General features: G+C 41.8%; 1 protein-coding gene across 1 annotated transcript; it reads right to left on the bottom strand.

Annotated features, from left to right (window-relative positions):
- Positions 1-168: 168 nt before the first annotated feature.
- On the bottom strand, positions 169-25,958 carry casp7 (caspase 7, apoptosis-related cysteine peptidase). The gene is made up of 7 exons (XM_061231251.1): positions 25,784-25,958; positions 25,128-25,230; positions 9,701-9,852; positions 7,118-7,246; positions 6,569-6,744; positions 5,894-6,032; positions 169-3,496 (listed from the first exon to the last, which is right to left on the bottom strand). The coding sequence occupies exons 2-7, from the start codon at positions 25,226-25,228 to the stop codon at positions 3,270-3,272; spliced, it is 924 nt and encodes a 307-aa protein (XP_061087235.1). The 5' UTR covers positions 25,229-25,230; positions 25,784-25,958; the 3' UTR covers positions 169-3,269.
- Between the last annotated feature and the right edge of the window lie 42 nt (positions 25,959-26,000).

Here is a 26,000-nt window from a genome sequence, read left to right as displayed (position 1 = left end):
TATTACTACTGATAATATCAGTATTAGGATACAAGTACATACACACAAAAGTATAATAGCAAATGCTGTAATTTTTTGTGTGTGAAAGAATAGTAAAACCTCCCTTGTTTATTTCCCACATCATAATTTTAAACAGAGGCCATGACAGAACAGTATCTGATAACACAGTAGAATCTTCACGTTTTAATAAAACACAGTCATTGAGTGTACATAGTCATTCTTTTTCAGTGAAGAAATTTTTTCACCTTTTTTAACTTTTTCAAAAATACACCATGGGTCATAAATTCTTAGATTCCAGCCATATTTCTGCAATTTGAGTGAATTTTGTGCCCATTAAAACTTAATAATTCATAGTTCCAAATATTTTAAAAATATATTCCTGAGGTCATCAGCATTAAACACTTCATTTTACTTCTAAAAATATTACTTTCCCTTCAATTCCATTCCAAAACAACTGGAGCAAACACTCCTTTGGCAACACATCGGGCAATATCATGGATTGACCGCAAAACCAATGATTATTGATTGATATTTATAAACTTCACAGGTCCATGATGGATACTGAAGAACATGTTTACATGTGTGTCCGAGTTCTCACAGTGGGATATTTCAATATTTGGCTTAAACCAGCCAAAGCATAACCTTGAAGATGCCAACTGCACCATCTCATAACTACAGTTTAATAATAGAAATATTTCAAATTTAAAAAAAAGAAAGCGACTGAAAATGAAAAGGAAAAGGAACATACAATAGACTGGTAATTTACCATGGTGAATGTATTCCAAGCCAATACGTAATTCCCTTGTGATGTAACTAATGTAATGTTGTTGTAACACTGTCACAGTTACAAAAAGTTGAGAGAACATTACATATTGGTTGGGACAAATGGATGGTGGATGGTCAGACATATAATTGAGAAAGTTATCATCAGTAATAGCTGCCTCTGTAGATTAACAAACTGCCTTTCTGACTTTGGAAGGAACATGCAGTGAATATTAAATAACAACCTTTAATCCCAAAGAAATGTGTGCTTTTAAAAATGAGCTTTGTCCTGTCAGGGGTAGATACCGCTCATTGTACAGGACTGGTGTACAACAAAGCATCGATTTGTGCTTTGAATATAAAGACATGGAAGGACATGTGAAATAATTTGTGATGGGTCATGACTCGTATACTGTTGCTGAATGTGTGTACACTCAGTGGGCACTTCATTGGGTATTTAATAGACTCATCTTCTGCCTCTGTAGCCTATCCACTGAAGAGGTTCAGTGATGCTCTTCTGCATACCACTGTTATAACGTGGTTATTTGCGTTACTGTCACCTTCAGTCAGCCTGGCCCTTCTCCTCTGACCTCTCTCATTAACAACACGATTTTACCCGCAGAACTGCTGCTCACTGGATGTTTTTTGGTTTTCGCACCATTCTCTGCCATAGATTAGCAGTTTCTGAGATATTCAAACCACCCTTTTTGGCACCAACAATTATTCCACAGTCAAAGTCACTTAGATCACATTTCACAGTCACTTCCCCATTCGGACATTTTATCTGAACAGCTGAACCTCTTGACTACACCTGCATGCTTTCATGCATTTAGTTGCTACCACATGACTGCCTGATTAAAAAAATGTTTTCATATTTGCATTAACAAGCTGGTATACAGGCCTGCCTAATGAACTGCTCACTGAGTGTATATGTTTTTAATCGATACATATGTGATGATATGAATATAATGTGAATACAGTGACAGTACAAATTTTGGGAGCCAGCAGACTCCATAAATTAAGCCGTACATTGTAATGTAATCTCTGCCATCATTTCAAACATTTCCTGCTTGCACATTATGGCACAAAATGTTACAGGTCAAAGTGTTCTTACATTACCATCGCTATGGTTACGACAGCCTGAAATTCACAGATAAGACACCACACTTGCTGAATACGGAACTTCGGCCTTTCACTGGATGTGCGAAGAAAAACTATTACAAAGAATACTCAGGTAAATATGATCAAATGATACCTGGTCTAAATGCAAAATAATATAAGTACAACGCATACTTAGATAGCTTATAGCTCATATCAAATTTGGTCTTCTTCCCTTTGAATCCTTGCTTATATGCTGTGTTTTAAGACTTGCTGTCCTAACAGTACTCTACAAAACATGATATTTACCCAACTGCATGCTGAGCATATGTTTCTGTGTCAGGCAGTAAGACTAATGTGAGTCTTAAAAGTGAGTCTTAATTCTGTGAATTTCAGAGCAGTCAAATGAGTCTACATTTAGGCCTGTATGAACAAATTGTTTTACAGCATCTGGATACATTTCTGCAGTTTGAATTTATGACTGATGAATAGTATGTATGAATTTAATCAACTCAAAAAATGGATTAAAAAGGGACCATGTGTTGTCAACAACTGTCTGATTTGAACCAATCAAAGGATTTTCTCCTTGGCTAGAATTTATATGTTCAAATCAATCAACCCTAATTTTGGGTTTGAGAGGCCTCAGTCATTACTGTCTGTAACAGTCACTTGATAAGTTTCAAATGTTCAATGTTCGAAAATATGAAGCAAATTTACGAAAAGTCAGCAAAATAAAATATGAATCACAATGCGTTTCCATCAACTACTGTTATGCGAATATTCTGAAGCCGACACAACAATATTACATAATCAAAATGCCAGCTGTCCTTTTTTGGGCTTTCGGGAGCAAAAGCATGTCATCATTTATTTTAAAAAACTGTTTCCATCACCCTTCATCGCAGAATTTCAGGCATTTCAAAATTAAAAATTCACATAAAAGTGGTTGGATGGGAACCCCACAACTGTTGGCATCAGACGCTCCATACTTGATAATATTTGTTTTTTTTTTTTCCACACGTTGCTCATCTAAGAGCAATTACATCTTCTTGGGGTAAGGGCTTGTAGACGGTTTCTGTAATTTCTGTAATTGTAGGACGAGAGCCTTCTTTGATTGAGGATTGGATTGGCGGTTGAAGGGCTAAGTGCATCACATTTCTGGGTCAGGTGAATCACATTGATATTCCACACTGCCTGTCGACAGAAGGTTGCGTGACCAAAGGATAACCTTGAGAGGCGAGCATCACCACACATTGTACGCAGAGTGCCGTTGAAGACGAAGCTGAGAGCTGTGTTTCCCCCCCGGGGGGCACCGACACCTTCCTCCTGCGCCGACCTGGTCACGTTTGGCGCCCCCGGGGGGGGGTCTTGTCATCCCTGAACGTGCGACCGGTCGCGGTGGACTTGGTCGGTCAGTTGAAGTACAGTTCTTTGGTGAGCATGGAGACCACGCAGGGGATCTGCTTCTTCTCGCTGAAGCGCGGGTCCTCGGACCAGGACTCGAAATTGGTGGCCACCATGTAGTTGACACGTGTGAGAATCTGCATGATCTCCAGCTTCGTGCCGAACTCGTTCAGGACATTGCAGAGTGCCTGCACGAACCAGGAACCCCGGCCAGGATTCCTCCAGGAATAGTAACCTGAAACAAAGGCCGCAACGGATCATTAGAAAGCACCAATAAAGTTCTACGGTGCCTCTTTATAAAGAATCACAGTATCGTGGTACATCTTTAGCATTTACACATAAGGGAGTGCTGGGAGGCTCAGGGGGCCTGTTAAGATTACTACAGAACCACTGTTAAGTGGCCCCTGCTAGTCCATCGCTCAACAACCCGTAAGTCCTTCTGTCGTGAAGCGTCTTCCTCTGACTCATGCCTGTAAGAGCCCGACTTGTGAACTGCGGTCTGATTAGAACAGGAGCCTGATATCACATGCTTCCAAGGAGAGTATGTGCTTGTCTGCACTGTCCCAAATTGACAATGGAGGTTGCGATGGGAATGCATTAGATTGGGACATTGTTAAATTTGGCCACTACAGAATCAGCTAAACATAAGGCCTAACAGACAAGGGGTATTGAATATAGATTTGATCACCACTGTAGTCTCCCTCATGGACAGAAATGACTGATACAGATTGGTACAGGCCTGTTAGTAGCAATGGCTGGATTTGTAAACTTTCTGCAGGAGTGTCATGCAAGCCATCCACTGTTCAAATAAATGATAGCTGTGATACACCTGGTCACTATGTCCAACTGGGATAATAAAACTCACTCCAGGCGAAACCTATGGCTCGGAAGACACCAAGGTGACAATCTGCTGATAACGATTATAACCGGGTACCTGTTCTGCTTAGTTATTCACCACAATAATTGCTAAACCACAATTGGTTAGGCTGCCTGTTTGTATTTGCAAACTTTCAGCTACTACAAAAATAAAGCAAAAATCCAACTACAAAACAGTTGACGCCTCCCGGGACATCTACGGAATGCATCATTCTGAGTGATTTAACCCCTGGATGTAAAACTATACAGCCTATTATCTCTTGTTAAACGGCTTTAAATTACTTTCTTGACCCAGCAACATATTTCTGTGAATGTTGGCTGCTGCAACGGAACCTGTCGACGTAAATGCAGTGATGCGCTGGAGAGCACTAGAGAGCTCAGTAATCACAAAGCGCCTGCTAGGCCACGGAAGACCTTCACCATAATGAAGAAGAACCCCCAAACACCTGTCCGACTGATCAGAAAAATTATTCAGGAGGCAGGCGTGGATGTGTCCCTGACTATGATCCGTCTGCAGGAGACTTCACAAACAGAACTACAGAACTACTGAAAGATGAAGCCATTCATGCCCAAACACCCCCACCATCATGTTTCACAGATGATGGGGAATACATTGGTTCTTGGCAAGTTCCTTTTACCATCCACACTTAATAGCTGATAAAAATGAATCTTGGTCTCATCTGTCCACATGACCTTTTCCCAGAACTCGTCATCCTCTTTTGCAACAAAATAGTGCATCTTGCAGTGTGTGATGTATTCTGCGGAGAGTAGTCACTGACACATCCATGCCTAACAGTGTTTCTTATCGGTCGGGGCAGGTGTTTGCAGGTTTGTCTTGATTATGGTGAGAATTCTATAGAGGTCTTCCTTAACCTACCAGGGCCTTTGCAATTATTATTGCGATTCACTTCATTTTAAATCAAATCTGGAGTATAGAGCCAAAAGAACAGAAATGTCCAAGGCTAACAATTTCACAGCTGCTAATAAACAGATGATTAATTAATATTGTGCTTTTATTAATATAATCCAGTATGCCTTCTGTTGATGGAAAAACAAAAAGACATGTGCAGGAGGGATACAACAATGTAATGTGACCTAGAATCTGGATACATGCTGTAGTTTTGTCTTCATATAATCATTGTGTTGGGCATAATCATTTTGTTCAAAATCAGCACCTGTAACTGTCACAAGCAATGAAACCACCCAGTAGAAGTGTTGAGCGACAGGACCCGACCTGATAAAACCTTTCAGTGTACTCCCTCAAGAAAGCACACTGCACCCCTCCATGATGAAGCTCTGAATTAATCATTTTTTTAAATAGTTTTCCTTCATTACATTCGTATACCTGTGAATGAGTGTATGACTAATAAATCATATAATTGGGACAGTCTATAGACATTAGTGGCTGCCTTCCGAAACAAGGGGCGTCATCAGCCGCTTCTTTTCACACCAGAGACTACAGCTCAGGCAGAGCAAAGTCAGAAGACATTTCTTATGTGGCTTTAGCATGCCGCCCATGGACAGCTGATCGATCAACAGGCCTAGATAGGCAGCTAGGCTATGGCTAGGATAGCCAGCAATTATCCACAGATACCTAAACTGAACCTGAAACCTGAAAAAACTGAAACCCTGGGCAATGCATTCAATTGTTGTACATCGCTACCAGCCACATTTGGCCTAAGTCTAAATTCCATCTGTGAGACTGTTCCTTCACCAAATTAGCCACCCAGCAGCCCTCGAGTGCATGTGTGTTTACCTGGCACGGTAGAGTATGCAAACAGGAAGTCTGCCTCCACTGGAATTTTGTGTCTGGGGTTTGCGTCAGTCTCCACAGTCTCATTGGGCGGACCAGAATCCGTCTGTATCCCATCGTCAAACTCCGCACCCCGACAAGCCTGCCCACAATGATGAATAAATTCTAGAAATTATATATTGCAATAAATCATAATAAGAAAACATAATGATACTCAAGTTTTTCGATTACAATACAGCCCATTCCAAAAACTGCTTATTCCAAAAAGCAAAACCCATTTAGGGCCCTATTCCGAAAATGCAAAATCCCAATAACAAGGGTTGCATATGCCAACAATAACCCGGAAATGAAAACCATAAAAACAGAATAAGGGGTTTACAACTCTTAAAACTCCGTCTGCACATGCATTTGCTAGGTGTCTTTTTGGTGTTGAAGTCAGCCAGCTAGTTCACTGTAAAAATGCTGCGGAAACCATATGGGAACAACTGGATTATTCTTTTACTTTTCATGTAAACGGCATAATAGGAATACCCATAACCAGAATAAGGATCGTTATTCAGTGTGTGCATGTATACGTGGTCCCTGTTACGAATACAAAGTGGACCCTCTAATTAGCTTTGGAATCAGCCTGAGGTGTGTGCCTGCCACAGTGGAAGCCAGGCAGCAGCCGTTGCTCACCTGGATGAAGAAGAGTTTTGGCTTGCCCACCAGGCTCTTGCACATATCTCCCCTGAACAGGGAGGTGATGCTCTTGATGGGCATGGCGCCATCCGTGCCGTAGATCATCCCCTCCTCCCCGTGACTCAGCAAGATGCAGGCGAAACACGAGCTGTCGCTGTGGTCCTGCTCGGAAGCTGCGGAACGGAATGCAAAGCAGGTCAGCGCTAAGCTGAACGCCACGTCACGTGTTACCCGCCCGCCGTACTACAGGGTGGATGATGTATAGTAAAGATATTTATCAAATGCAGTAACAGCCATCCCCACCATGTGTGTGTATTTTTAAAAATCTCTCTTGAATTACACCTGATGTGGAAGTAAACTTCCAAACAGCCACACTACCCCGAATAGACTCCCCCCACATAAGTATCTCGTTATATGTATCACGTTAGAGCCCTAATAATTATCACCCAGAGATAGCTCATAACCTCTATCCACGTCATTCATATCGGGGGGGATTGTTTGTGTGACTGGGGGTTGGTGTAACGGGGAGGAAAGCGATAATGTCACCTTCCCGCAGCAGGCGCTCCATCTTCTCGCAGGTCTGGTCGTTGTAAATGCAGACGTCGAAGCCCAGGCTCTTGAAGCATTTGAACAGCTCTCCGGCGTCTCGGTCCGTCCCGTTTCGCACATTCATCCCTGAAACGACGCGACATGGCGCAGCAGAATAAGTCATGCCAATAAGCACTGCCAATAAGCCATCAAAACTACGTTTTATTTCATAACCTTATCTCCCAGTCCATCACACACCCAGCCCTAAAAATACATCCGTATTTGCTTGACGTAACATTTCAGTGTCCATTTGTGTGCCTAGTGGACTGCAGATTTACCTCCTTTCCCCAAGGGGGCAACAGAAGTCACCAACCAGGTCAAACTTGTGTGAGCAAAGTAAAACGGAAATACTTCCAGATGGAGCACGGAATTGATATTCTAACCACTGTTTGATATTCTGTATTCTATCCACTTGTTGAGACAGGTCTGCACAGCTCTACAGTAAACAATGGTAATAATCATATTAATAACTAATAATTTATAGAAAGTTGTACTATGATTGGGAAATACAGTGCAGTCCATAAGTATTTGAAACCACTTTTGTTGTTTTGGCTCTGGAGTAGTAATGAAACGGTGAATATTTGCTGCATTTCAGAGAATTTCAACTTTACTTTGAGGTTATTCAAATCTATACCTGGTGAGCCTTGTAGGAATTACAGACCTTTTCATACATAGTTCCCCCCTAAGTGAGAAGTGATTGGACAATTGGCTGTTGAGCCGTTTCTTGGCCGGTTGTGTGTATTTGGATCATTAGTTGATGTACAAGAAAGATAACAAAAGGTTGAGAGTCAGCCCTAGGTGTAGCATTTACATTTGGAGTCTGTTACTAATGCCTCGCAACAAGAAGTCTCAATGGCAGTAATGCAAGCTATCATGAGGCATATAAGTCAGAGCCAAAACATTTGGTGTGTAAACAGTTTGGTAGAAAGCAAGTTAAGAAGCAAGAATACTCAGCAATAGCAAATAACCTGGTAGACCCTGAAAGACCACTGTAGTGGATGACTGGTAGTGGATGACTGAAGACTCCTTCAACTGAAAAGAAAAACCTTCCACTGTATGACAGATCAACACTGACGGATTTAGGCATAGAACATAAGGAGAAAACCAGCATGACCCAGAAAGATGCAAATGACTGGTAAATTTCAAGAACAGAACAGCCAGGTAACACTTTAAGAAAAGTACATCAACAGTTCTGGAGCAAAGCCTTATGGACAGATGAGACAAGCATTAACCTGAACTACAGAGGCTATACAGCAAGACACAAACCACTAGCAAAACAGGTAACAGGTTTGCTAAGAAGTACCTAAAAGAGTTCTAGAACAAAGTCTTATGGACAGATGAGACAAGTATTAACCTGCACCAGAGTGATAAAGAGGAAAGTGTTGAGAAATAAAGTAACAGCTCATGATTCAATCAACCCGCTCATCTGTGAAGCATGATAGAAGCAGTATTATTAATTGGAATATAAGACTGCAACTGGAACTGGCTCACTTCTTCATTGATGATTGATTGGACCCACCTAAGATGGGGGATCTATGTTTAAAAATTCCGTCACGGTTCACCCAGAATGGAGGTTCATACCCTCAAATTAAAGCATTAAATAAAAGAAATGACAGATTTTTTAAACTTTAATTATATTTATTTAATCCAAGTTCTACAATTGATTCATATTAAACTTTCATTTAAAGGAGAAGTTTATGAATGTTCAATTGTTGTTGATGTTTTCCTTAAAAGATAAAACCAAGCAAAATAAATTCTCAGAAATTCAACCACCCAGTAACCCTGCATTGCTCCACGGGAGGATTGTCTTCTGCTTAGTCTAATCAACTGTACGTCGCTCTGGATAAGAGTGTCTGCCAAATGCCAATAATGTAATTTAATGTAATGTAATGCATTTCTTTCTCTTTTGCCCATAATAATAGCTCACCATCTTTAAATGCAATCTATCCATCCAGCCTGAGTCCCTTGCTTGGCACAACTGCAGTGCCCCACCTAGGAATCAACCCTACAACCTTGGACTTACAGTACAAGCCCAGATCCCGAATGACATCTTGGCTGCCCCAAAACATTTATAGATTTTTTTGTTATTTTTACATTGTGAAAAGCGAACAAGACATAACATCTGCATTTCTGGGTGGAGCTGACCTTTAAATATTTAGGGCCAAGACTATGTCAAGTCAGCAAGAATAAATAAATAAAAAACTGTCGGGAGCCTTTGCGGGGAGGCCAGGACTGATGAGATGGGAGACCTCATTTAAATAGCACAATGTAAGGTATAGTGTGCTTACTTAACAGAAAGCCATAAAGGCTGGCAACCACTGTGCATTACAGTTAGACAGGAGTAAAGGGCTGTAACGGACTGCTGTGCTGTCTAGGAGAGGAGCCTTCTCCATGTCAGGGTTAGGCCTTCAGACACACAATGCAGCTGTTCTTTCTATTCTCTCGGCAGCCCACCAGCAGAGCTACATAGGAACCATAGGTGCACCTGCTATAAGGTATCGTGGTACCCCGTTTAGAGGTGAATGGGTGGGTGCCTGTTACCTGTTTTCTCATCAAAGTTCTTGTTGTTGATGATGACGCACTTGCCCACTCGCTGGTGGCTCATCTTATACTGGAATGTTGGTGAAACAATTCTGTAATGGCTTTCAGTAGAGTGGTCCTGACCCAACGCTGGTCCATCCTTCTTCTTCTTACTAAGAGAGAGACATATTACAGTTAGGTTTGCTGATTATGTCAAACATACATAGATTAATAACATATACAGAACACACATTGAATAGTACAAACACAGTGTGTGTGTGTCTGCATGAGTGTACATGTGTAAGTATGTTTGTGAGCTGGCATGTTACATTACATTGCATTCAGCAGACACTGTTATACGGGCTGCCTTAACATGTAGGTAAGCTCATTCAACCCAGGGTTCTCCCAAAGAATGTAACAGTGGCTGTGCACCACGTTGTTCCTTCACCTGCGCCAGTGTGCAACGAAAATAGCCCTTGTCACCTGTATATTGTTGCCACTCTGTGTACCTAGCAATCAGGGCAGAGACCTGACTTCTGCGAAACGTAGAAGCAGCAACGTGCGTCTAATCACAAATGTATGGAAAGGCTGGAAGGCCTACTGAAATCTCTTTCCTTCAGTAGGCTACATGCTGTAAACCAAACAATTACGGTCTTGCTTTAATGCAGTAGTCGCAAACTCAGTGCCATGGAGGGCCGTGTGTTAGCTATTTTTTATTCCAGTCTCATATGTTGATTATACTGCTAACTGGGTAAATTATGCACTGAATTAGGGCTGTAGGTTTGCACATAATGTATAAAAAGTGAAATTTGTTATTATCTAAATAACAATTGTTGTTTAAACGCATATGGCTGAATGAGTAATTGGAATCAGTTTGTTGCAATGAAATCCTGGATACACACGACCCCCCATGGCAACAACTTTGAAAACACTGCGCTAGCATGTGTGGTTAAAGTTAAACTTAAATTCAAAACTACATCCTGATGTGTGACATGCGTGGCAAATTTTCTTTAACACGAAATTATGGCCAGCTAGACACAGTTTACATTTTCATGATATATATGAAAAGCAGTCCCAATTTTATTCAGCTGGACCAAAAATGTACCGAACCCAGAAACGTACTAACCCAGCATTTTTGCGTACTGTTAAAACCCTTACTGGTCCATTAAGCCCAGTGTGGACATTTCACGCATTACATAATTCCTCAAGTAGTTTTAAAAGTGTATAAATCAAGTCAAAAACCTTGAGATTAATCTTACTTTTTTTTTCTTTGGAGTTTATTTGAATATTTTCAATATATTTCCATTTGTAGTCCTTTATATTAAAATGAAAATGATTTTATCTGACCGAAAGATTACTTTAACCACTGGGCTAAATTATTGCTGGGTCTTAACCCCTATTGTCCTTTTTGTGGTCGGTTTTAATGCCCCAGAATAAAGGAAATTACATTTAAGGTGTAAAAGCTCCGTTGCCCTCCTCAATAACCTCTAAAATCTACCACCCACCCTCCTTCATATCCGCTTTGAAGGCACAAAGGGCCAGAGCACCACCCTGTACTTATAATACAGTAAGTATGCATATGTATACATGTAATGAATATGTTTGCGTGTATGTGATATGTGTCTCAATATGCATTTCACCCTGTTTTCAGCATACTGTCACACTGGCAACCACCTGCACCCAAACCAAAGTGGAGTGACACACCAACTGAGGGAACAAAGCTTTAATCACTAAGCACTTTCACAAGGAGCACGTCGGAGGAAACTGTAAAATCAGAGGGAATATTAATATAAAAAAACTGCTACATTACAGAGAAGACAACTGCAGAAAAGTAGAAGAAAACAGATTGACAGCTGATGGAATCTCCAAACTGGAATCTTGGAAACTTGACAGGTCAAGAATACTCATTTACGGTAGTTTACCATAGTACTGACTGGATTCACCCGAGTGGCCTAAGGTGCACAAGCATGCTCCAAGTTAACACAACACGGGCTACAACAATACAATCCACAATGAGATATACTACAATGAAACATGATGCTACAATGCAAGTAACCATGATACAAGCTACAACAATAAGAGCTACAACAATACAACCTTTAATGTACTAAGCACTACAATACAAACTACTATGGTACAAGTTGAACAGAAGGCACTGTTACACAATCTAAAACAATATAGAAGCTACCACAATGCAAGTTACAATTAAAAACAAGCTATTATGTGCCAAGTTACAATGACACAACCTTCAAGGCTAAAGAATAGCAGGATACAACCTCCAACAGTACAGGACACTATGACATGAGATGAACTAAACTATGATCAAAAAACTCCTTTAGCTCCAGTATATTCTCCTACAGTAAGAATGTGGCATATGGGTTCAAATGTTACACGTCCCACCTTCCTTAAAACTGCAGGCTAGTTTTGGTCTTTAATTAAGAAGGATTGAATCAAAAAAATGAAAATCAGCTTATATAGGCCTACCACAAGACATTGCTGAAACCTCTGTTTCCAGCTATAGCAAATATACCTCTGGATTCTTCTCTTCTTGAATGTGCCGCACTAGACAGATTAGTTGGTTAAAAGTTATCTTGCAGCAGTACAGATCAATACAGATCTGACCGTTTGAATAGCCAGTCTCAGCACCTTCTGTGAGACCCAGGCCTGGAGAAGAGAGGGGCCAGTCTGGGCCTGAAGCAGCAGGGTCTGTGATTCCTCAAGCCGTCCAATCAGACGCCAGGTACCAAAAGGCACATTGCTTCATCTGAAGGGGCAATCGCGCAACCTCAATGGAACATCAAGTCACGTGACCTACACTACGGCAGGGTCCCAGCAAGTCTGTTACTATGATGGAGGCCTCCTTCATGCTAAATTATGACATTTTAAACAATTCAATCCTCATACTTATTTTTCTCCACTAACTCAATTACATGGGACATAGCAAACACATCTCTACACCTAAAACAGTCCACAATCTCCAACAACAATACAATTATAGAACTAATTTGATGCTGCAAATCAGAATTTCCAGGATTGTACTACACATGTAAAAATAATCTAAACTTTTAAATGTATACATATCTCAGTACAATATTAAATTAAAATGAACTGTTGGGCGAATGTACTCAGTAGAGTTTCAGACATGCCACTGACAGAATGAATTACAGAGGCTCAACCGCCTAAAATGCATTCTTCTACCTTTACCAATAAATCACAATATGCCAAAGATCGCTGAAGCCCTGCTGCGATTTACCAATCATCTCAATCTTCCTGCTCTAAAAGATCCCATTTCACATTAATCTCAAACCCTGCTGTTCTAACGGAGCCCATCTCAGATTGGGAGGCAGGCCGCCTCTGTGTACCCCACGTCCGCAAAGCATCCAGAACAGCTTAGTCAACAGGTTACTCCAGCGCAACACAATGAGAACATGCAGCCAGCCCCCCGAGCAGTCTCAATGCGGCCTGCCGGACCATTCCACGAGGCCACGTGCGACCCCCCGGCTCCCCACCGCAACCCCCCGTTTCCAAACCCGAAACGGGGCCGGGCGCACTTACCTGAGGTCCTCATTAATCGCCACGCCACTCTGCATCGGAAACTCCTCTTTTTTCTCTCCCTTTTCTGTCCCCAAAGCTTTGTGTGGTTTGCGTGTGCTAGGAGCCCAACATGCTCAACGCTACGCTATAAAGGCTGAAGTGCGAGTGCTGAGCCGCGGGCCTCGCGGGGCCCTGAGTCAGCAGGTCGCCACGCCAGACCTTTCTAAAGAGCCATTCAGCCGCACTGCTGAGGTCATGAGGGACACCATCACCTCTCTGCTGACGAGCGCATAATCCAGCCCGCGCTCCCACTCTACTATATATACACTACATACTAAACATGCGACATGCGCCCACTATAAAACACATAGGCCTACACGCTAAATATACACCACATTCCCACTCTACTATACACACACACTACATACTGAACATACACCATGCTCTCCTATATATATGTACATTTAATACTGAACATATAGCACACACCCACTTTACAGTACTATACAGTACAAAGACTATATACTAAACTTACAATATGCTCCCACTACTATACTATGCATAAAAACTACAATGCATTTAGTATGACCCTCACTGTACTGTATATGCACTACAAATACACCAAGATTGCACTGTATTATAAAACTATTATTTATAGAGAAGGTGCTGCTTATATAACCAGGAAGCCCAGGCATTTGTTGGAGAGCAGCGGTTGCTGGAGTCTATAGTTGCTTGTCTGTAGATTCCCTTTCTAGTACACCTCATTCCAAAACTAGGCATCTCAAAGAATTTCAATATCGTGGAAAAGTTTTTTTTGTTTTTTTTAAGGGAAACTTACATATATTCTAGATTCATTACACAAAGTGAAATATTTCAAGCCTTTTTCTGTTATAATCTTGATGATTACGGCCTACAGCTCATGAAAAAATCCAGTATCTCAAAATATATGAATATTACATAAGACCAATCAAAAAAATTATTTATAATACAGAAATGTCGACCTTCTGAAAAGTATGTTCATTTATGCACTCAATACTTGGTCGGGGCTCCTTTTGCACAAATTACGGCATCAATGTGGCATGGCATGGAGGCAATCAGCCTGTGGCACTGCTGAGGTGTTATGGAAGCCCAGGTTGATTTGATATTGATATTTGATATTGTTCAGGTCAGGTGAGTTGGCTGGCCAATCAAGCCAATCTGGACATGATAAAACACAGAGTACCAACACCAGCAGGTGACATGGCACCCCAAATCATCGTTGAGTGTGGAAACTTCACACTGGACGTCAAACAACTTTGATTATGTGCCTCTCCACTCTTCCTGCAGACTCTGGAACCTTGATTTCCAAATGAAATGCAAAATTTACTTTCATCTGAAAGTAATGGTCCAGTTCTTTTTCTCCTTAGCCCAGGCAAGATGGATTTTTTCCCTTTTTTCTCCCAATTTGGTAGCCAATTGTACCCCGTCTAATTCAATTAGAGCTAGTATTAGATATACCGCCCACACCCCGTCCCTCGGCGGCCCTACGAGAGCGACACGCCTTCTTCAAGCCGTCTCGCCACATGCTGGTAACCGTGATTCCGAGGTGCCTGAGGTGCTTTATTGTGCGGCGATGTACTAACCCTGCCAAGTTCCTCCCCCTGGAGCAGCGAACCAATTATGCTGCTCCACGTGAGCCCACCAAACTTGGCTTTTGGCAGGACCGAGAATCGAACCCCGGTCCCCGGTGTGCAACTGCAGCGAACTGCATCAGGCAAGACACTTCTGATGTCGTCTCTGGTTCAGAAGTGGCATGAGTGGAATGCGACACTTGTTGCCCATTTCCTGGACAAATCTGAGCATAGTGGTCCTTGATGCACTGACTCCAGCCTCAGTCCACTCCTTGTGAAGCTCCCCCAAGTTCTTGAATCGGCTTTGCTCAGTTCTCTCAAGGCTGCGGTCATCCCTGTTGCTAGTGCACCTTTTTTTCCTGAGAGTGTAATGTGGAATTGGAGCCTCAATAAGGTCACATGGTAGATCATTCCTCAGACCATTGATAAGATTCAGTTGAGGGCACCTCTATCAGCATGAGTTTTAGTTGAGGGCATCTCTGTCTGAGTGAGATTCAGTTGAGGGCATCTCTGTATGAGTCAGATTCAGTTGAGGGCATCTCTGCAAGAGAGCTTCAGTTGAGGGCACCTATCTCAGCATGAGATTCTGTTGAGGGCATCTCTGTATTAGTCAGATTCAGTTGAGGGCATCTCTGCAAGAGAGCTTCAGTTGAGGGCACCTATCTCAGCATGAGATTCTGTTGAGGGCATCTCTGTATAAGTCAGATTCAGTTGAGGGCATCTGTGTGAGAGAGATTCCGGTGAGGACACCTCCATCTGAGTGAGATTCAGTAAGAGCACCTATGTCTGTATGAGATTCAGTAGAGGGTATCTCTGCAAGAGAGATTCAGTTGAGGACACCCCTGTAACAGTGCTAAAAGGCCCGGGTGTAACTGTGTAGAATACTGTGGATAGAATGTGGATCATGAAAGAGGACAAAGAGATTGCTGTTGCGGAGCGGTGTATCTCAGTAACAGTGAGTAGAGACATTTCAACTGAGTGGCCCAGAAGTCCGATTATTTTTATGCCAACTGATCAAGTCCGGTAAATTATCCAATCCATTCCGATCTTTCAGTACCAAATCTTAGTAGGTATGACATCAATCGGATTTGAGCTTCATTTAAGTGCTCCTAACATTCACAGTGGTCAGAGTCCGCTGGCAATAGCTACTGTAGCAGTCTGTGCTGAATGGGTTGTGTGCTTGAATAATGGCGTAGCCTTACCTTTTCCCATCAGACCAAACTGCTTTATGAACAGAAACGTTGTGAAGTCATCGTCTCTTTGTGCGTGTGAACTGTGTGGGTCTGTGATTGGGCCTGCATGCGGTTGGTTCACTTGGACTGAACGATATGCGTTTGTGTATGAATGCGTGTCAGAGTGCATACACACCTTTATGTGCATCCCTGGGTAAATCTGTAACGTATCCATAGTATATGTGAGCATATATCCAGATGTGTACTGGTGTATTTGCAAGTGTTTGTATGTCAGTAGGAGTTGTGAGTGCACGTGTGAGAATATGAGAACATGTGTTCAGCCTATGTATGCATGTGTGTTTTGCGTGTGTACGCAAGAAAGCATTGGTATATACACTCAGTGATCATTTTATTAGGTAGACCTGTACACCAGCTTGTTAATGCAAATATTTAATCAGCCAACTAGCATAAAAGCATGCAGATGTGGTCAACAGGTTCAGCTGTTTTTCAGACCAAATTTCAGAATGGGGAAGAAATGTGATCTAAGTGACTTTCACAATGGAATGATTGTTGCTGCCAGACAGGGTGGTTTTAGCATCTCAGAAACTGCTGATCTCCTGGGATTTTCACACACAACAGTCAATGGCAAAATCCACACAGAAACGATTAAGTTACAATAACATCCATGCTCAGTCTCCAGACTTAAATTCCATTGGTCTAAACTGAAGAGTGGGATCCATAAGCACAAACATTCCCTCCAAATATGTTCTCTAAACATATCACAATTTATAGGAAAAGACTCTGTGCGGCTGTCATCTTTGCCAGGCATGTTTGCAATAAGTATTAAACCAGGGGGGGCCAATAATTGTGAAACTTTTGGGAAATATATATATATATATTTTTAAATATAAAACTTGTTTGATTCCATTGAATCACTAGTGAAGCACACTACTTCACACATATTGGAAAACAAAATGCTTGCCAATAACTGTATTTTTTGCTAACAGTATTTTTTTGTATATTTATCAAGGGTGCAAATAATTATTGAGCTTAATAATTCTAAGTCTTAGGCACCCAAGATGTTTGTAAATATAAATAAACATTATTTATTTGTTTGTTTTCTGCATGTTTTCTGCAATACAATTTCATATTATATCATTCATTTTCTCAAAAAGGAAATGAATGTTTTGTATTACATTAAATAAAGTAACATATCAAGTAATAGGGCAGTTTTTAGATGAAAACCTGATCAAAGTTGTCGGCCAAAGTCTGCAGAAGAGCGGTGTAAATGTTCGATATTTGTACGTTTTTCAATATTTATAAAGATTTAAACATCTTAAAGCATCTTCACTTCGCAGATGTTTTTTATCTTTATTTTTACATTTGCCCAAGACTTTTGCACAGTACTGTGCATTTATTTGTGCGTTTCTGGCCGTGCCATAAAGATTCTTTGTGTTTTGCGGCTCCTCTCTGCTGTTTATGCCAGCTGGCTGGTCAGCTGAGAGGAGAAGGGTTCTTTGTCTCCTCATTGTGACCAAATCGGTGTGTTTTCAGCACAGCACACAGCTCAAATTATCAACTGAGACTGAAGTTTTCCAACTTTGGAACAATGTCTAGTAATTTTAGACAGCCAATTTATAAACGCCACTTGAAGTTTGGGTCCCTTTGCAAACAGAATACCACACTCTAACCTAAATGCTAATCACAGTAAGTACAATATTTATTAATAGCCAAAAACTGAATATGAATATGACACAAAAACATGAAAAAAAGCTCAAAGCTTGCAAACCACTTTAAAAAAATATAAAACATAGACTCTCTGGATTAAACGTGCTGCAAAACTTTCACAACGGCATGACTGTGAAAGTTAGAGCAGTTACTTCTGCTGTGTATTGTTTAGCCTGGGTATCCTGTACACTTGCTACTTTCTACTTAAAAATCCAAATAGGGCTGTCGTGTGGCTCATCACGTTAAGGCATTATTTTAATGTTTGGATCGATCCCAACTTCTGGTATCGACCGTGCTACTACTGATAGGTACATTCTTGCCAGCAGTCTGGGGGATGGTGGCGAGAGGCAGAAATGCTGGATAGGTTGCCAATTCTTTGCAGAGCCCACTCACACACCATTCACTCACACACCTACAGGCAATTTAGAGTTTCCAATTAGCCTAACCTGCTTGTCTTTGTGTTGTGGGATTCAAACTGTGAGGCGACAGTGCTAGCCACTGCACCACCTTGCCTCCCCGAATCAGTCTGCAGAGTATTTGATTTGCATCTCAATTAGAAACACATGGCAATGCAAAACAAGGCCAAAATGTTTTAAGTGCTCTGGGGAAGACTCGCAGAGCTGAATCCAACCCTGACGTTCCTGAGAAATGCAGTAGAACCAGAAGAGGTGCGGGTGTGTTTTTTTAGTTGCTGATGCAGTCAGCAGGAAGAATGACGAGGAGGATTTTGAAAGCCAACAAAACACATTGCCGTCATTGGCATACAAAACAAAGCTGTTCCGATAAGCATGTTAGCTCTGAGATGTCTGAGCTAGTATGTTGGCCACAGATCATCCCTATAACACCTGAACGTTGGGAGGCTTGTGGCTCAGGTGAACTCATGAGCCGGATAGCGTCTCGCTGCCCGGCACGGGACCTTTCGGGTCTGGTGTCGATTGCTCTCACACCCCAAACTGCTGGGTCATGAATTCCCATGGTCGTACCTGCTATTGTCTGTTGGGGATCAAATGGGTCTTATGTGTCAGGGGTCACAGGTCACAGGAGAGCTGAAAGAGCTCTCCTTTGGCGCAGGGACTAGATAAACAATTTTTTTCTTTCTCTTTCTTCCTAGTTGCCGGTTGGACCGGTTTATGTCTGTTCAGTAAGTCGGTGGTAACTTGAACTCTACCTGGAACTGGGCTGGTCCCAAAGTTCAGGGAGTGTGGCGGGAAACAAACGTGACGCCATGACCAAACAAAGCAAAGCCCAGAGCGGCCAGGGGTTTTCCACCCTTATTGAACCTGGTCGTCAACGCAATCCCATTCTGCAGGCAGAGCTGCCACTAGCACAACTGTCTCAAAATTTGAAAGGGAATTTCCATTAGGAGCCTGAATCACTACCTGCTAGTGTCACGTTTTCCAGTCTTTGTACTTTTAATCTGCCAGTGCATTTGCCTCTATTGTCACATATGCTTATCTCATTGTACAAGCTATGAATTCAGATAGCTCAATGGAGGCAGTTTGGTTTCGGCACCTGGCACAGGGCTACCGCAGCAATGCGTCGCCTGTGAGTTCAACATGCAGCCATCTGGTTGATTGTGAAGTGCCCAAGTCTCACTGTGCCACACACATCGCCACCCCCATCCAAATTAAGCTTTCAAACAACACTACAGTGGAGTATAGGATGAATGTTTATTAGTTTGAAACCCCACTGATTTATTGAGTAGCTCAGGCTGTGGAAATGCGGTTATGCACCCAATCAGGTTTGAACTCAAATAGCTCTCCATCTGACTGCACTGTCTGGCATAGCGCTGAAAGACAGCAGCGCCACCTTGTGGACAAGAAAAGTCTTATACTTTTAACTCAGACACTGGGCAGACAACTACACAATGGCCAGACGGCGTCAACCTACCAATCACTTCCCTAATTGGACAACATATTTCATTTATGCACAAATAAATTATTTTCAGTTCCTTTTGAGAAAAATAAAGCCCATAGGGTAAAGCCTGTGGGCAACATTAAATCAGACATCAGCATCATAAAAATGAGTATTAGCATAGCCTGGTAACTGTAGCATGCATGAGGAAACGGTGCCTGTACGATGAGAATTACAGTTACACAAATCTGGGCACCCCTGGTTTAAATGTCTGTTACAATTAATCTGTATGTGATCGAAAGTAAACCTGAACTATAAATGGTACAGTCAAACATGAGACCTTACTGCAAAATTTGAAGCAAGATTGCTTTTTATTTTCATTCTTCACTTTATTAATTGTAAAAGGCTTTTTGACCAGAGGTGCCCACATTTTTGCACACTACTGTATATTTCCACTACTGTTTTGGCCATACACGGCAGAGATGTTTGGCGGCAAAAGCGGAATGCATCTTGTACCGACTGTCAAATATGGAGGTGGGTCATTGAAGCTTTAAGATATTTTGCTGCCAGTGGTCTAAGGGCACTAATTATGATCAATGGCATAATTAATATGATAAGTAATTTGGCAAAGTACCAGAACATTTTAGCAGAAAATCTGCTCATCTCTGCAAGGAAGCTGCAATTGTCCTGACTCAAAACATAAATCCATCCATCCATTATCTGAACCCGCTTATCCTGATCAGGGTCGCAGGGGGGCTGGAGCCTATCCCAGCATACATTGGGCGAAAGGCAGGAATACACCCTGGACAGGTCGCCAGTCTATCTCAGGGCACACACACCATTCACTCACACACTCATACCTACGGGCAATTTAGAATCTCCAATCAGCCTAACATGCATGTCTTTGGACTGTGGGAGGAAACCGGAGTACCCGGAGGAAACCCACGCAGACACAGGGAGAACATGCAAACTCCGCACAGAGAGGCCCCGGCCGACGGGGATTCGAACCCAGGACCTCCTTGCTGTGAGGCGGCAGTGCTACCCACTGCACCATCCGTGCCGCCTCAAAACATAAATCAAAATCTATTTTATAGGATTATAGGAAAAGACTCATCATCATGTCATCTTTGCCTGGGGTGATTGCATTCTCTCTTGACACAATTGCTTAGCCCTGAAATGGATGGTCCATGTTGAGTTGCAAAAAATATTAAATTAGCTTGTCATAATCTACACCCACAGTTGCCCCGTGTTCCAATTCCAATGCGTTTTCTTGCATAAAAATTATTCATTATTATTCATTATTCAGTGTCCCATGCCATGGGAAAGTTGAACCCCTTAAGTATCGCCCCTTTTCTTGAAACAAGCTTAAAAATGACATACCCAAAATAAAATGGTTACTATTCTGGAACCCTTTTGACTAGTCATAATCCTGATTAGTTAACCCTTTGCGATTTGTTTTCCAAGAGTCAGAATTACTCCATGAAACTATACTGAAATAATGTTACAGAAGTTCAAATACAGTGAATACAGTTTTTGTTCTCACTGAAAATATATACAGTTTTTTGACTGGATACAGATTATTGTAGCTGATATTATGGGTCTTATGAGGTGAAAAATACTGCATATATACTGCTTACTGAACAAAACAACACTTTTTAGTTTGCACTTCTCCCTGCCTGTCACCCTCCACTAACTCTCTGTCCAAAACTCGCTCTCTTAGCAACCATCCTCAGACACCAACAGGTCGAGAAGATCATAAAAAATAAGTACAATAATCACAATAATACCATCTTGTATAGTAATATATATATAGAGTATACCCTCCCTTTCCCAGCGGCTATAAATGTGTACAAATATGTCCACTTAATGCAAGTATTTAATCAACAAATCATGTGGCAGCAACTAAATGCATAAAAGCATGCAGACATGGTCAAGAGATTCAGCTGTTTTTCAGACCAAATGTCAGGATGGAGAAGAAATGTGATCCAGGTGACTTTGACCGTAGAATGATTGTTTGTGCCAGACAGGGTGGTTTGAATATCTCAGAAACTGCTCATACAACACAACATGTCTATAGTGTTTGCCGAGAATGGTGTGAAAAGCAAAAAGCATCCTGTGCGCAGTTCTGCGGGCAACAAAAACGCCTTGTTAATGAAGGAAGGTGACAGGAAGGTGACAGTAACGCAAATGACCACAGATTACAACAGTGAATTGCAGATGAGCATCACTGAACAGAAAAAGCATCAAACCTCTGAGTGGATAGGCTACAGCAGCAGAAGACTTAACTCTAAAAAATATGCCAGATAAATACCTAATAAAGTGCTCACTGAGTATACATTCTTAGATAATAGCATGCAGCAATGGTGCAAGTGCCTGTGCTCACTAAATAGACACTGCAATTATGTGACTGTGTCCAATAAAATAAAATAAAAACGTGCCGACTGGATTCAAATGATAGAGCGCAAGTCATGGTTATGAAATGTGGCAACATTCAATATACTTTTTGTTTCTATTTGACTAATGTGACACTTCTTGTTTCCATTTGACTAATCTGAAGAGGGCATTATTCTGGTAGTGAGATCATTCAAATTATGAAACCTGCAACCCTACTCTCAGAAGTTGTTCTTCTCCCTGTCTAATTAAATGCATTAAAAAAAGACTTTGAATATCAAATGAGCTTCAAACTAGAACACAGAGCAGATGTGTCTGTCATCTATTATTAAAGGCTGCCTTGCCAGCAGTAATGTTCCCCCTGACTTTAAACTGGCCCGCATTACCCCACACCTTAAGAAAACATTCCTAGATGTTAAGAACTATCGACCAGTATCACTACTTCCCTTTCTGCCCAAAGCTCTGGAATGAGCTGTACTTAACCGACTCGATTTTTTTCTCCAACAGCACAATCTGCTGAACCCTCACCAGTCTGGTGTCCAATCCGGGCACTCGACGGAAACTGCTCTCCTGGCTGGAATGGAGGCGCTTGCCACTGCAAGATCCTCATCCCTCTCCTCTGTCCTGATCCTCCTTGTCCTTTTGCGACTGCCCTGTCTTGGTTTGTGTCCTATCTAGCAGAGGGGGTCACCTGGAGGCGATTGGTCTCTGCTCCTCGTCCCCTCCCACAGGGCTCTGTTCTGGGGGCTCTGCTGTTTTCCCTTACACTAAATCTCTTGGCTCAGTAACTGCATCACATGGCTTTTCATATGACAGTTAATACTTGTTGATACTCAGCTTTTCCTGTATTTCCTTCCCTCTGCCACACAGGTCAATGAAAAATATCTTCCTGCCTGGCTGACATCTCATCATGAATGGCCAGGCATCACCTGAAGCACAACCTCCACCAAGATGGAGCTGCTCTTCATCCCTCATAGAGCATCTCTACTACAAGAACACTCAGTCACTGTTGAGGGTACTACATTGACTGCCTCCTGCTCTGCTAGGAACCTGGGGGTGGTCCTGGTCCTGCAGGTTCCTTCTACATAATATCAGGAGGATTCGACCACACCTGACCACATACTCCATACGGCTACTCATCCAGGCCATTATTAATCTCGAGACTAGATTACGGCAACTCAGTTTGCAAGTCAGCCAGCCTACGCAATCAGCTAGAGCTGATACAGAACGCTGCGGCCCAACTCGCCTTCAACCATCCAAAATTGTCACGTCACGGCCCTGCTACAGTCATTCCACTGAGCACCAGTTGCTGCTAGGATCAGATTCAAAGCTCTGACTCTGGTCTATGCTGCAGCCAACAAGATGGCCCCTCCCTACCTACAGGACATAATTCAGCCATACATACCACTCCACTCTGCTGCCACAGGCCGGCTTGCTCAACCTGCCAGCTGTGTGAATGGCTCTCGCTTCTCCACCCTAGCTCCCCAGTGATGGAAAGACCTCCCCATCCCCATAAGAACTGCTCACTTGCTGTCCATTGTCCGCCACAATCTGAAAACTCATCTCTTCACAATGTACCTTAATTCCTCTGCAGGAATCCCCTAACCTACCAGAAAGGCAAAAAAATGTGATCTAAGTGACTTTCACCATGAAATGATTGTTGGTGGCAGAGTATCTCAGAAACTGCTGATCTCCTGGGATTTTCACGCATACTAGTCTCTAGAGTTTGCAAAGAAAGGTGCAAAAAAAATAAAAAATCCAGTGAGCAGCAGTTCTGCAGACAGAAACGCCTTGTTAATGAGAAACTTCAGAGGAGAATGGCCAGATCATTCTAACAGAGGTGAGGCTAACAGATCATTCTTCCCGAAAGGAAGGTGACAGTAACACAAATAACCACATATCACAAGTGTGGTATGCAGAAGAGCATCTCTGAACAGACAACACATCATAACTCATAACTCTAAGTGGTTAGGCTACAGCAGACGCCACTAATAAAAGGTCTAATAAAAGTATAATAAAAAAAATAAGTCTAAGTGTATGTTCATAGCCTAAGAACCAATCCAATATGAATTGTACCTTATCTGGTGTGTTTGGTTGTTTGTTGTATGACCTTGATATGGAAGGTTTTTGAAGGTGCTAAATAAAATGAAATGTAATTTAATGCAAATAAAAACTGCATATTTTCAAAACAAGATGATTAAACTATGAACATAGCTAAGCAGATTCAAAAGATGCCCTAATCCCAATAGCAGCAAATAACATTATCAAATCGAAATGTACTTGTACAGTGGTTTCGTTTCATTTGGCACTTCTGCCTCAGGAGACCTGCCGGGCAGCGAGAGATTTTTTGTTTTTTTCCACAGTAACTACTGGTTGTTCACACAACAACCACCAGGTGGCATATGTTAGAGCACTAATCCACAGCGGTCTGACGTACTTGCAGGTTCCGACAGTAAGGGGGCAGTAGTGCCCTTTTTCATCATGAGAAGCATGCATGATGAAACATCTGAGAAGTCTGTTTCTGGTAGTAGCCAAAAGTACCAAAATACTTCCGAGAGTACTTGACATCACTTGTCAGTGACATCATGAACAATCTCCAAAGAAGGGATCTGCTCATGATTCAAAACACACAAGCTCATCTGTGAAGCACAGCGTCATGGCCTTGGCTTGCATGGCTGCTTCTGGAGTGGGCTCACTCATCTTTATTGATGATGTAACAGCAGGATGAATTCAGAAGTCTACAAAAATATTCTGTCAGTCAACTTACGGATAAATGGGTCCAAATTAATTGAAAGGAACTTCATCATGCAAGCAAGACAATGACCCAAAATGCACTGCCAAAACAACAAAGGACTTTAGGGAAGTGAAAGTTGGAAAAAGTGGAAGGTTTTAGACTGGCCAAGTCAATCACCAAATGTTATTTACTTTCATTTACTTAAATACTCTCTATTCCAATAATTGTAGTGTAATATCGGTTCCAGGGGTTCATTATAAAGACAAATCAGCATGTGGTCCAAAAGTTCCCTTCCAGTAATCCACAGATTCACTAAAAACTTGAGATGAAACTGGACATTTGCTTTCTGATACAAACGTAACAGTGATTACTTGGATCATTTATGGGAACCGGTGACCGGTGACCGGTGACTCAGAGGTACTCACGACCCAAAGAGAAGGAATCTGCCCTTTCTGTCCGGCTTTGCATCGGTGACATCCTCGAGCTCCTCCGCAACGTCCCCAATTGGCTCTGCCTCATCTGCCATTTCTGTAGAAATAGTTAGAATTAATAAAATTACCCCCCAATGCATGAAACTTAAATTACAACATAGCCTACACGAATTCATACAAATTAAAATATAAACTTGAAAGTTACACAAAGAAATTTTAGCCAGCATATGTTAGTTCCGCAGTGAATTTTACGATGGGAGAACACACTTTGTAGCTAACTAAGTTAGCCTATCTGCGTTTTAATGGTAATAAGTGAATTCGCAGGGTAAATTAGCTAACGTTACGTTAACTCAGGTTAACTAGTGGCATTAGGTAACATCATGTGGTAAGGACAGGCATCCATGGCCATGTTATTCTCGTGTCATAATTTGCTATTTTGAAAAGTCTGTAACGTTACAAAACGTATACCAAACTAAACCTGGATTAACCAACTACACACTAAACAAAACTTTAGGTTCCCAGCAACAGAATGAAATAGTTTGTTAGCTAGCTGGATAACGGCGTAAAGAGCTGACTAATTAGCTATTCCCAACCCAACTTTGATAATTTATTTTTAAACCGTAACTAACGTTAGCAACTGTACCACTTACTTTTCGAACTCGATTTACTTTTGTCCGTAGAATAAGTTATCCTGTCAATTGGATCTGTTAGGCTGGCGTTACAAGGAGTACAATCTGTTGCTCTTTCGGTTTCTGATTCATTTAAGACGGGACAACCTGTAATTTAGCTACTCGTAACAGGAAGAATTTGAAAGCGCCCTAAACTTCGAAGAGTTGGACAAGCTAACAGATCATTCTTAAAGGGGCA

The sequence above is a fragment of the Conger conger genome, chromosome 2, assembly GCF_963514075.1.
Source record: "Conger conger chromosome 2, fConCon1.1, whole genome shotgun sequence".
Lineage (NCBI taxonomy): Eukaryota > Metazoa > Chordata > Actinopteri > Anguilliformes > Congridae > Conger > Conger conger.
Note: the sequence above shows the minus strand (reverse complement) of the source record. Positions and strands in the feature narration are given on the sequence as shown.

Coding starts and splice junctions, on each gene's coding strand:
- casp7 (XM_061231251.1), bottom strand. CDS start 25,228: ATGGCAGATGAGGCAGAGCCAATTGGGGACGTTGCGGAGGAGCTCGAG. Junction 7,247..9,700: donor GAACTTTGATGAGAAAACAG/GTAACAGGCACC, acceptor GCGTCGTTTCAG/GGATGAATGTGCGAAACGGG. Junction 3,497..5,893: donor TGCATACTCTACCGTGCCAG/GTAAACACACAT, acceptor CCTTTGTTTCAG/GTTACTATTCCTGGAGGAAT.